Source organism: Scylla paramamosain, chromosome 9 (genome assembly GCF_035594125.1).
Source record: "Scylla paramamosain isolate STU-SP2022 chromosome 9, ASM3559412v1, whole genome shotgun sequence".
NCBI classification, from domain to species: Eukaryota; Metazoa; Arthropoda; class Malacostraca; order Decapoda; family Portunidae; genus Scylla; species Scylla paramamosain.
Window position 1 is genome coordinate 14,777,501 of NC_087159.1, and position 12,500 is coordinate 14,790,000.

The window sequence follows — 12,500 nt, forward strand, 5'->3', positions numbered from 1 at the left end:
CACACACACACACACACACACACACACACACACACACACAGAGAGAGAGAGACATGCACACGCGCACGCACACATTAGGTGCACAAGGCACGAAGCGAAGAGGAAAGTAAAAAATCAAAACGACAATTTTAAAATGTTGCCTCAATCTTCTTACCTCTCTTGCCATGCCCACGCTCCTCACCTGACTGGCGTAGGTGTTGACGCTATCCGTGTTTGTTATTGATGATTGGCTGCTTGAGTTTCACTCTGGGTGGTGGAGATCCTCCACGTAAGAACATTACTGCTTGACTAACTATTTTGATCTCATGTTTTCCATCTTCCAATATTTTTTCTTGTAATTTTATATTAAGAATCGAAGTTTGTGCTCCCTTATGAATCTATCTCTCGTCTTTTTTTTTTTTTTTCTATTTCAGGAAAGGTCTGGTTTTGTGTCCTCCTCCTCCTCCCCGCCAAAAATGTGGCGCAAAAACGATGGCGGTGACAAATAAGTCATCCAGCCAAGGACACCCTCACCCTGAGTCTGCCGGCACGTACCCCTCGCTGCCTCGGTAACTTACGCGACGAAGCGAGTGACAAGAAGTGAAACACTGAAAAAGTCTCAGTACGAGATAGCGCTCCTCTTTACAAGTTTATCGCCTGCGCAAACGAGGCACCGCGTCATCATGTCACCGTCAGTCCCCTTCACGGAGATGGTGCACGCCAGCTACATGGGGCCGGCACTCGAAGACAACACGACATTCTTTGGCCCCATGGACCTCACCACCCCGGGCGTCATCGAAATACTCGGCAACGCCTCCCAGCCAGTGCTCGAGCGAAACATGTCCGCCGTCGACAGGAGCAGCGGGTGGATGACACTGACGCGGGTGGCGGAGGAGCTCAACTGCAAAGACTACTTAGACAACATCACCACCTTTGAGAGGAACTGCATGCCCCTCGAAAACCCAATGGAGATGAGGAAACCCCACAAGGCCAACCCGAGCTTCGTGCCTATCGTGGTGACTCACGCCCTCACCTTCCTGCTCGGAGTGTCTGGGAACAGCGTCATTGTCTTCTCCATGGCCAAAGACAAAGGCACCAGGAACGTCACCAGGTAAGCCACTCGCCTGTATATCATTAATTAATTAACCCTCTGTCTGCTAATGACAATGGCACGTCCTGCCTCATTTGAATAAGGATGATTTCACTCAGCAAAATTTCATTATAAATACAAAGAGGTTTGAGTTAATCGATCATTCCCTTTGCTGGCCCCTTTGCTTTCGAATTTATACTCTTGCCTTAGTTTGGATCATTTCATTAAGCTAGAGAAGCCATGGCAGTCAGGGGGCAGTTTTAGCATGGATGCGAGTTTGTAAATATTGGCGTGGAAGAGAATGTGCCAACTAATTTTCTCACCTTCCCTTCTTTTTAACGTAATTGTCCTTTCTTCTTTTTTTTTAGTAATAGGTTAGGTTTCTACAGTTTTCTGTCAGGTTAGTTTCCTACAGTTTTTCTACATTAAGTTATGCTTTCAGAATTTTCAGACAATTTACTTTCCACAACGTGATGAAAAACACGGAACTTTTCTGCATTCTAAACTGAAAAGTGCGTGTCAGCTTATTCAGTACTCGTACACCAGTAAAAAGGGGAAAATGTGAACGTTCTTTTCCTGGCTCGCACAGAGCTTATGGGCAGCATTTGTTTGTGTCTTTGTCCTCGGCGGAACCTTCAAATTCTTTCTCTAATACTCGTATATAAGAGGAGGTGAAGCCATGTGCAGCCCGGAAGAAGCGAGAGATAAAGGGCATGAAGGAGAAACAATAATTGGGATCTAGGAGATGAGGGGGACTCACAAACAGAATAAATGAAAGGAAGAAACAAAAAAAAAGATAGCAGAACAGGAACAAGATCACAGGAAACATTGAATTTCATTAGCTAAACAAGGCCACGCTTGGTGCCGGAGGGAGGGACGAAGATACATGGAAGCGTAGGATTGATAAATAGTTTCCGTTTCGCGGGTGAAGGACAGTTAGGTAGATGTATGAATTGGTAGATAGATAAATACACTGATCTATTGACTGATTGGGTCATTAATTTGATGGCTGATCGACTGATTAATTAAGATTGATAATTGATTTTTTGATTGGTTGATATATTGACTCATTGGTTGATTTACTGACCACAAAACCTCATAACAAAATTCAACTTCACACACACACACACACACACACACACACACACACACACACACACACACACACACACACACACACACACACACACACACACACACACACACACAGATATATATATATATATATATATATATATATATATATATATATATATATATATATATATATATATATATATATATATATATATATATATATATATATATATATATATATATATATTAGTAATTTTGTTCGAAATGAAAATACTTCGCCAATCTCTGACTCGAAATATCCGGAAACCCTGGACATAGAAAAAGGACACCACTGACTCACACACACACGAGGAGGCACGAGTGATGACTATCTCTTGGCACGCGTGGACTGGAAAATCTTGGCAGGGAAAAAAAGTTGTTAGGAGGGAAGTGTGTGCCGAGTCCTTGGTGCGAGGAGGAGGGACAGACACACGCGGCGAGATATAAGAGTGATGAGCAGCCTTTTCCCACACGTGGAGAGGAAGAAATGTGAAAATGTGTCTTGAGGAAGAGATTGTTAAAAAGACGCCATCCTTGAAGGTAAAGGAAACGTGTGAGTGAGATAGGATTACTCTGGGGAGGACACATGAAGCATGAGAACATCTTCAGACATGTGTGGAGAACGAGTATGTGTGAAAAAAAATAAATAAATAGTTTGGAGGAAGACACACGAAGCATGACATGTGTAGAGAAAAGTGTATGGAAAAAGAGTGTCAGAAGGAAGACGCACGAACCATAACATATCTCTGGACATGTGTCGGGGAAGAGTGTGTGTGAAGAAAAAAGATGGATGGGAGGAAAACTCACGTGCATACACGCACGGAACATAAGGATGATGAAACAACATTCAGCACACGTGGACAGGAAAATGTTACATGAAAGAATGTTGTCAGGAGGAAGGTGTGTAGCTGGTTCCCCGAGGCAGGTGTGTTCTGTGGGCCGGGTTGGCTGAGGACAAATGTTGACATCGTCCGGCAAAGCAATAACTCTCTGCCAGGCAAGATTGACGACCTGACCTGCGGGTTTCACGAGAATTCCCAGTCATTCTCACTCCGCCCCAGCCGTCAGCTGTTAGCAAAACTGCCTCCCTGCGTTCTGGCAAGATTAACACTGCACCAAACTACACACGAGGCTGTCTGTTCTCCTAGCCGGCACTGCAGCTAAAAACAAATTTATTTCCGGAATTTCTGTGTAAGAATTGACTGCTGCACGTTTTCTTTACCAGACTTTGATCTCGAATTTATGTTATTACAAAAGAGAAAAATGTGAATACGTGTTACAGATGTACACGCGACAAAATAACCATCGACATATAACCAGTTGAATATGTGACCTTAAGTCTGTGATGAATATATTGCGTGTGTGAACTTTCTTGTTTAGTTCCTGGTACGAATTTTTAGTGTCCCCTTTATTCGTTTTGTTTTTTGTCTCTCCTTCTATAAAGCATTATTTCATTAGTATGGTACGTCTACTATTGGTTATATCATGCTGTGTCTTTTATCCATGCTTCTTTCATCGCCAACATTCAACACGTGCTCCCTGCGTTGATGGGATTACACCTGCGCCCCCATCTCTTTCAGGCGTATTGTTCGCGCCCTCCGCCTCGTTAGATTAATGGCTCCGAGAAGCGCCGCGCATCCCTGGCAACTCCTGTCCTGGCCATCCCCGTCCCCTCACTCCTCTTAGTACCCATTTTTCCTTCACCCCGAATACCACTCCCTTCTATCTTCCCCTCTTCCCTCACTTTCAGTGTTCATCCCTCCTCTTCCCACCCCTCACATCAAGTTTCCTTTCCTTCCTTACACAAAATATCTCCCTCTCCTCTCCTCCTCTCCCCATCCCTCGCAGTTTCCATTCCTTCCTTACATAAAATACCTTCCTCTCTTCTCTCTTCTTCTTTCCATTTCTCACATTCAGTACCCATTTCTCCCTCACGCTAAATGCCTCCCTCTCCTTTCCTTTCCTCTCCCCACCGCTCATGAAGCATCTACTGCTCCCTTATTCCTGATAACTTCTTTCTTCCTCTCTATATCACAGTCTTACTATGGTCACTCACTTCCACTCACGTGCTAACCTTACTCACCAGACCAACACAACACACTCAGCCACGAGACACGGCAACACAAACAAATCAAGTAATTATCTCGTTGACGACTTTCTCTATCCTTCGCTGTCATCCCCGCCGCTGGCGCTTCGCCCAGCACAGATACTCAGATCAAAAGCACATATAGACTTCCTGGTTTCATATCCACGCCTGAGTCAACACTGGGTGGTACGCGTTAGTGTGGATTCGTGTATCCGCAGTGATAGAGGTTAATGAACGCTGCAGTTAATTAAGAAATCTACCCAAAAGTTGTTAAAAAGACGAATAAACGAAAGTTGACAAGTCTCTGAAATCTAGTTATGGTGGCGGTCATATACGCTGTCTGATGCCTGTCTTTTATCCACCAAATAGAGTAAGGTGAATGAGGTGATCTTTATATATATATAGTTTGATTACATCTGTCGTCTACTCTTCTAGGATTCTTTACATTTGTGCTCTTCGTCTTCTTTCTCCCACCATTCCTACTTGTCCCTGTAATTACTTAATATCCCGTAGGATTGGAAGGTTCGTCGGTCCAACAAAGGCCGCTGCTAGTCTTACCTATCTCTCTGATGACAGAAGCGCAGACCACGATAACAAACAACCGCTGGGAGTAAACATTTATTGATAGGTGAAGTAGGACATGTCATATATAATTTTTATGCATTTTTCTCCTCCATACCGCTTTGCTTTTTTCCTTTTATTTTGCTGCGTATGTGTGAGGAGGGAAGAGTGTGTGTGTCTGTATTTGATGCTGTTAGGTGTATGTGTGGGTAGGACGTGTGTGTGTGTGTGTGTGTGTGTGTGTGTGTGTGTGTGTGTGTGTGTGTGTGTGTGTGTGTGTGTGTGTGTGTGTGTGTGTGTGTGCGCGCGCGCGCGCGTGCGTGTGCGTGCGCGCGCGTGCACCCTTGTGGATATTATCGAGGCGAGATTCCTTCCCCATTTCCAGAACTATGTCATCAAAACTTTGTACTTTTTTTCCTCAATCTGTTTGCGTCCCAATTACCTAACGATTCTCTCTCTCTCTCTCTCTCTCTCTCTCTCTCTCTCTCTCTCTCTCTCTCTCTCTCTCTCTCTCTCTCTCTCTCTCTCTCTCTCTCTCTCTCTCTCTCTCTCTCTCTCTCTCTCTCTTGTCACTCACTTACTGAGGCCAATTAGGTTATGAAGTCTTTTTAATTAGTGACCCTGACAAGATTTCATCTCCGGCGACATGGAAAGCTAATGTTGGGGATTGGCATGTTTCCGTCTCAGTGGTGATTGCATCTTAATCAGCTAGTTGTCTAATTTGAGAGGGACTTATTATTGAATTTGCCTGTTTGATTTTAAGGTTTTACTGCTACACTGATCTTTCTTTATTGGTTATGTGTGTTTATTTTCAGCTTCTTACATCTTTATTTCTTAATTCACGCATTTCTGATGAACTTAAGAGGTTAATTTAGCTATTTTTCGCATCGTCGTTTATTTTATTAGGTGTATTAAGTATATCTAAGTATATCTAATTTAATTTTTATAGTGATTTTGCTATATTGATTTTATGTGTTTAATGTCAATTTCTTACGTATTAATTTCAAAATTCATTCTTGTTTTATTAAATTTATTAGATTAGTTTAGCATCTTTCGCTCCTTTCATATATCTTTTATTTTATTGATTTTAGCTAAATACGTCCTTCAGGTAAAGGTGTGTGGGTGTATATAGGTCCGTGTACTTGAGATTATAAGAGCAGGTATGGGTTTAGGTGGGAGCGCTTCACCTGTAATTTAATCATAATGTAATGTGTAAGCAAGATTGTGAGCTAAAGCTCCCTTACTGCTTACGCTTAGAGGGATAACGAGCGCCTTTCACTTTTTCGGCGGATATTGGATAGGATAGCCTTGGCGAGGGTAAACATAGTAATTGGTTGCATAAGAGATAAGCAAGGACGTCTGTCTACTGGATGCGGAGAGCAAATACGATAAATACGTGAGATTAGATATGTGATAAATACACTGAAATTTGTGTATAGTGATGTAATGCCTGTTATCTTTTTTTTTTTTTTCCTCTCTTTTCACAGAGTCTAGTCAAGGAATGTATAAAATTTGAAAATTAAAGAATAGAATAGTTCTCTTAATTACTGTTCCCTTAAAAAGTTGATTAAAGGAAGGGTTCAGTTGACCTGAGAATCTCGCTTAGTATTAGAACACCGTAAACGTTTGGTGTCTTCCTTTCATTTCAAGCAAAGTATCTGAGGCACAAACAATTTTCATTCAGTATTTTAGCGACAATAATTGATGAGTGGTTGAGGGTTGTGTTATTCCCTGAGTAAGTGGCATCCCACAGAGGAGGAGGAGGAGGAAGAATACAATGGAATACAATACGATGGAAATCCAAACAGCAACAAACCCTGAGGTCCTTACGTGGATTGTCTGAGTAAATATTCTATATTCCGCAGCACAGCACAGAAGGCTTCTCCCACACCCCTTTCCTCCAGCCGAAGCTGGCTGGGAAGAGGAAATGGTACCATGTTATATAGTAAAACAACAAGGAATTTGAGAGAAAAGAGAGATGAGGTATACTTCTACTACATGCAATCTACATACAATCCTAATATTTGTGTCGTCTGATGAGATACATTTAACTATAGTGATGAGTGAGTACTCTGCAAGGATTCGATTCCTTTTACCATTACTGTGACGGGGTCAAAAGCAAGTCGCCGAGGAACAAGCCATCACTAAGGTCTCTTTAATCTTTAATTTTTGTTCCATAACAATTGTTTCCCTTCCTTAGTGAAATATACCCCCATCAGATGACAGGTAATACGGAGTGAACGTGTTCGTTATTGAGACATGAACAAAGAAAACAGGGAATTAGTTTCTAGATACTTATCAAGATGGGTTTTGAAGGAATCAACAGTACCTGAGTTAACGACGCTTAATGGAAGACAGTTCCAGATATTTTTGACACAAGTGAAGAAAAATGTTTGCCTTCATTTGTTTGAAATCGTTTACCTATTATTTTAAAGCAATTGTTTCTTGTAACATTAGACTGGCTGAATGTTAGGAAGACTTCAAGTCTCATATTTGTGAAACCGTTAAAAATTTTGTAAAGCAATATCAGATCCGCCTCTTAGCCTGCGTTTGGATGAAGAGAACAGATTTAGTTCTTTAAGGCGTTCCTCGTTAGGTTAGGTTTATTGCGAAGCCATAGGATCATTTTTGTTACTCTATGTTGTTGTTGTTTTTTTTCTAATTTCTCAATATCCTTTCTGTAGTAGGATGACCAAAACTGCACGTTGTATTCAAGATGCGGACGTATGAGTGAACTGTACAAGACCAAAATGATTTTCTCAAATTTGGAGGTGAGAGATCTTCCTATGAAGTTTATTAATTTATTGTCAATTTCAACGACTTCAGTGCAATGTTTGCTTGGTTTAAGATCTGGTGACACTAAAAGTCCCAGATCTTTTTCGGCATCCACACTTATAATTATTTTGCGGATTACTATTTTCAATATGTAATACGTGGCATATATTAGGTGAGTCAGCCTTGTTAGCAATTTTAGTCTCATCTGCGAATTTTGACAGTTTACTTATGATCCCCTCGTCAATGTCATTGATATATATTATGAAGAGGATTAGTCCTAAGACTGATCCTTGAGGAACGCCACTACTTACATTGATCCAACTTGAAGAATTACAGTTAATTACTACTCGCTGTTCACGGTCTGTCAACTAATCTTATATCCACGCAGCGAGGTCACCCGATGTGCCGTGGGCTTTTACTTTATGTAGGAGGCGCTTATGGAGAACTTTATCAAATGCTTTTTTTTGGAAATCTATGAAATAAACTTTATCTACTGCCTTGTTACTGTCATACATACTATACACGTCGTGAAAGAAGTCCAGTAAATTCGTTAAACATGTACGTTTATATATAAATCAATGTTGAGTGTCGTTTATGATATCGTTACTTTCCAGGAATTCTACTATTTTATCCCTTGTTTTTTTTATTCCATAAGCTTACCAGCGACAGATGTGGGGCTTATGGGACGGTAATTATGAGGTTGAGATTTATCACCTTTTTTAAAGATAGGCTAGATTCTATTCGTCCGGGATTTGTCGAGTGTTTAATGATTTGTTGAATAATATGGATAGAGGCTTGGCAAGCTCGTTTTTGGCCTCCTTTAATATTCGCGGGGAAATTTTATCCGGTCCTGGTGTGTAGTTTATTTTAATTTTATTAATAACGTCTAATTTTTTTTTTTTCCTGGAAAGTACACGTGCTCAAAAATGCGTTATTATTTAGAGTTTGAGTGGGTGCTAGATATTCAGTTTTCCTTTAGTGAATATGGATGCAAAGTAGTCGTTTAAGTTCTCAGCCATTTGAATTTCATTGTCAGTGTGTTTGCCATTTTCAAGACAGGAGAGCCAATTGTAGAGGTTAATACTTTTTTTCTTCCTAATGTAGCTGAAGAATTCCTTTGGATTTGTTGTACATGAATTAGCAATGTGAAGTTCAAAGTTTTCATGTTGAAGTTTTTTTTTTCTTTTTTTTTACAATGACGCCGCAGTCGGTCATGTTCTACTTTAGCATCGTTATTTTTTTAAGAGTTTTTATTTATGATTGGCACTTTTTTTTTTTTTTTTTTTTTTTTTTTTTTTTTTTTTTTTTTTTTTTTTGGCTGAGAGGCTGTTTCTGATGATCGCGTTCCACCATTTAGGTTTATTGTTAAGGATTGTTCGCCCATTTTTCAGTGGAACATTTTTCAAGAGCTTTGTTAAATTTTGAAGTGAATCTTCCACGCAGCGTTAATGTTAGTACTTTCTAAGATTTCATTCCAGTCACAGTTGGCCAGAATGTTTTTTACTTTATTAAAATTTGCCCTCGAATAGTCGAGTACCTTTTATCTACTTTCATTTACTGTAGATTTAAAGACATCCATACTGAACGTAATCACCCGGTGGTCACTGGTGCTGCATACCGGGCCGACTTTTAAATTACTAACGATGTTCTCATTTGTCGTTAATACAAGGTCTAAGATATTTTCACCTATTGTTGGATGCGCTACGAGTTGGTGTAGACTACTTTCTTGTAGGTTACTATACAAGTCGTAACCCGAATGCGAATTTACAGGATCGCCCCATCTGTGGATTGTTAAGTTAAAGTCTCCTGTAATCATTTTCTCATTTTGGTTACAAATTTTTGCTATTTACTCATAAAAAGTTAGTTATCTGTGCTTTGAGTCTGACTTGGCGGTCGGTAAATACTGCCAAATACAAATTTATGCTATTTTAAGTTGAGTTGAATGTAGGAGGCCTTTATGTTATCTATTTTTTGCTGTGAATTTTTTGATGGGGTGGAGACCAGACTTAACGTAGAGGAGCTTCCCGCCTCTTTCTCTGCACTGTATTTCGTAGCTGAACGGAGTGTATCCTTGAAGTGCAAATTCAGCTAAGAAATCTTTGTTTGATGTATCAATCCAGGATTCCGTCACTCCAATGACATCGCGTTCCCCCATGTACACGACCTCTTCTAAATCTTGAAATTTATTTCTCAAACTGCGTGCATTGACATAACAAAACACGAGACTCTCTCAAATAGATGGGGAGGAGGAGGAGGAGGAGGAGGAGATGAAGGAAGAAGAGGAAGCGGTACGTTTTTAAGTTAACGAGTGAAATACAAGTCTTTTATGCAGAAAGTCACAAGGAGAAAGAAATAATAATAAAAAAAAAAAAAAACTCCTGCTCTGTAGCACAACCTCCATTTCCACTTGGGCTTCCTATATGCATGAGCGTCTGGAGAAGGAAAGAAGCATAAGTGGAAATGGAGGTTGTGCTACAAAAGCAGGATTTTTTTTTTTATTATTATTATTATTTCCTCCTCCTTGTGATTTTCTGCATAAAAGACTTCTATTTCACTCGTTAACTTAAAAAACGTAGCTCTTCCTCTTCCTCCTTCATCTCTTCCTCCTCCTCCTCCTTCTTCTCTGTGCGACTTCACTTATTCAGGGAATAACACAACCCTCAGAAGCTCATTAATCATTAGCACTAAAATACTGAATAAAAATTGCTTGTGCTGCAGATTCTTTGCTCGAACTGAAAGGAAGACACCAAACGTTTGCGGTGTTTTAATGATATGCGAGATTCTCAGAAGACATTACCTAATCTCTTTCACTTTGACTTGCTTTGACTTTTCTCTCGTTTGATTTACGCCAATGTACGTATGAAGGCTATGAAAATTATTAGCTTAGAACTTTCCATTAAATTTTTTTCCCGTTTTTGTGTTTGGGGGAAACGGTAAATTAGCACGCTACCCCCGTCTCTCTCCTATTTGTAGCCGACTTTCTATACACATCAGAAAATTGACATGAAAGACAACTGAATACGATTCATTTAACTTAATAAATTAATAACTTAACAATAACTTAATAAAGGATAGTTAAGAAAAGATAAATCCAATTCGTGTCTTCTTTGTCTCTTAAAAAAACTCCCTGAAACAGAAAGACAATACAAGAAACAAGCTCGCAACGCCTTTATTTCCGCAAATAAGAGTCTCGTGTGGTGGCGACGCCGGACGAACGCTGCGACGAGACGAACTAAATGAAAGGTAAACAAAGACCTTGGGAAGCGCAGAGTGAAGAGACAGCACACATGATTTTTTTCCTTTGCTGTTTGTGGATCATCATCTGGTTCCGCGAATTGGAATTTTTAATGAAGAATGAGACGCGTGATTACTCTTCCTTTTAGGCATGGGAGTCGAGTGCGGAGGACTGCGGTGAAGTCCTTGAATTCTAATAGCCTAGTAAAGAAGAAGCAGAACTTTTTTCATCTTCCCATAGTGATAACTGCCATGTGTCAGTCTCTTGACTACGTAATAGTAAGAGACTTTTTTAAGACTTAGACCTAAGTGGGTGTGAGAAGTAATGAGGAGTAAGATAAAAAATTAAGAGAATTATTTATGAGTACGCTGAAGAGGAACATTATTGAGAAGTGTGATAAGAATAAAAATTGTTGACAAGTAGGATATAAATCATAATTATTGAGAAGTAAGATAAAGATGAGAATCGTTGAGGAGATAAAGACGATAATTGTTTATAAGTAGGAGATAAATCAAAACTATTCGGTAGTGTCAGAGATAGAAGAGAAAGGCATGATGAAAGAGCGTGATCGTTTGACATTTTGGCGTTTTAGCAGGAGCTTTCTGTAGCACCAAAGCAACAATCTCCGGCCGGAGTGCGTATTTTCTCCTCACCCTCATAACCCCGGACCATCCTCCCCTCCTCCCCTCCCTCTATATACACACAAAAGTAGGAGAAAGCTGAGGAACGCGACAGAGAGCATGATCAAGTTTATCGCGTCTGACGTTTCGCCTCATTTAACCTAACTGTTTTGGCAACAAACACATCCTGGCCGTGATGTGTGCAGGCCATTTCAATGCCAAGGAAATACTCATGGCTGGGAACGAGTAATCATATGCAGAACCAGAGAAGAGCCGCTGTGATATGATTAACCTGAATTAATTCCTGCCGTTCCGTCTGCCCCAAGGAAATGTTCGAATAACATTCCGAACAAAACCTCGAATTTCACCAGCAACCAGCGGAAGCCAGAGGAAGTGATTCGGTGGATTCGGTGCGGAAAAGAACACTCCCGTAGCCAGATGAAAATAGAACAACATGCAAGCTAACAGTTTCCTGTTCTGACTCCAGCCTTGTCGAATCAGCTGAGCCAGGTTTAGCCCACTCAAAAAACGAGGCAGGAGAGAGAGAGTCCAACGTGAAGCGACCCGAGAATGCCTGCCCGAAAAATCGCTTACCACATCACTCCTGGCTCTTATGTGTGTGTGTGTGTGTGTGTGTGTGTGTGTGTGTGTGTGTGTGTGGTTGGGTGGATGGGTGGACTAAATTGCATCTGTGATAAAACTGCGACCTTTCCGTAATCGGGTATTCGAGATCCGAGCTTTGGGATGCGACTCACTAACTAAACCAGCCTTCTTTCGTTGGGGATGGGGATGGTTCAAACGTTGATTAAGAAAAATTAAGTATGAGAACAAGAAGTAGTAAATGATGATGACAGTGATGACTAATGATGATGATGATGATGATGATTAACATGAAGTAAATGCGGAGGAGGAGAAACTCAACCTTCCCATAAAGAAAAGTACAGGAAGCAGAAGAAGAAAAGGAATGAAAAAAATAAAAAAAAGAGTAAAAGTAATAGGAAATAGATGAATAATCAGGGAAAAGCTCAACTCGTGCTA

General features: G+C 40.4%; 1 protein-coding gene across 4 annotated transcripts in view; it reads left to right on the forward strand.

Annotated features, from left to right (window-relative positions):
* Window positions 1–12,500, forward strand: part of LOC135103657 (neuropeptide CCHamide-2 receptor-like) — a 292,047-nt gene that overhangs the window by 177,062 nt on the left and 102,485 nt on the right. For all 4 annotated transcript variants that reach the window (XM_064010210.1, XM_064010213.1, XM_064010212.1 and 1 more), the window contains one exon: window positions 414–1,090. In XM_064010210.1, the coding sequence (XP_063866280.1) occupies window positions 663–1,090 (428 nt within the window). In that variant the 5' untranslated portion in view covers window positions 414–662. The remainder of the gene's footprint in view (window positions 1–413; window positions 1,091–12,500) is intronic.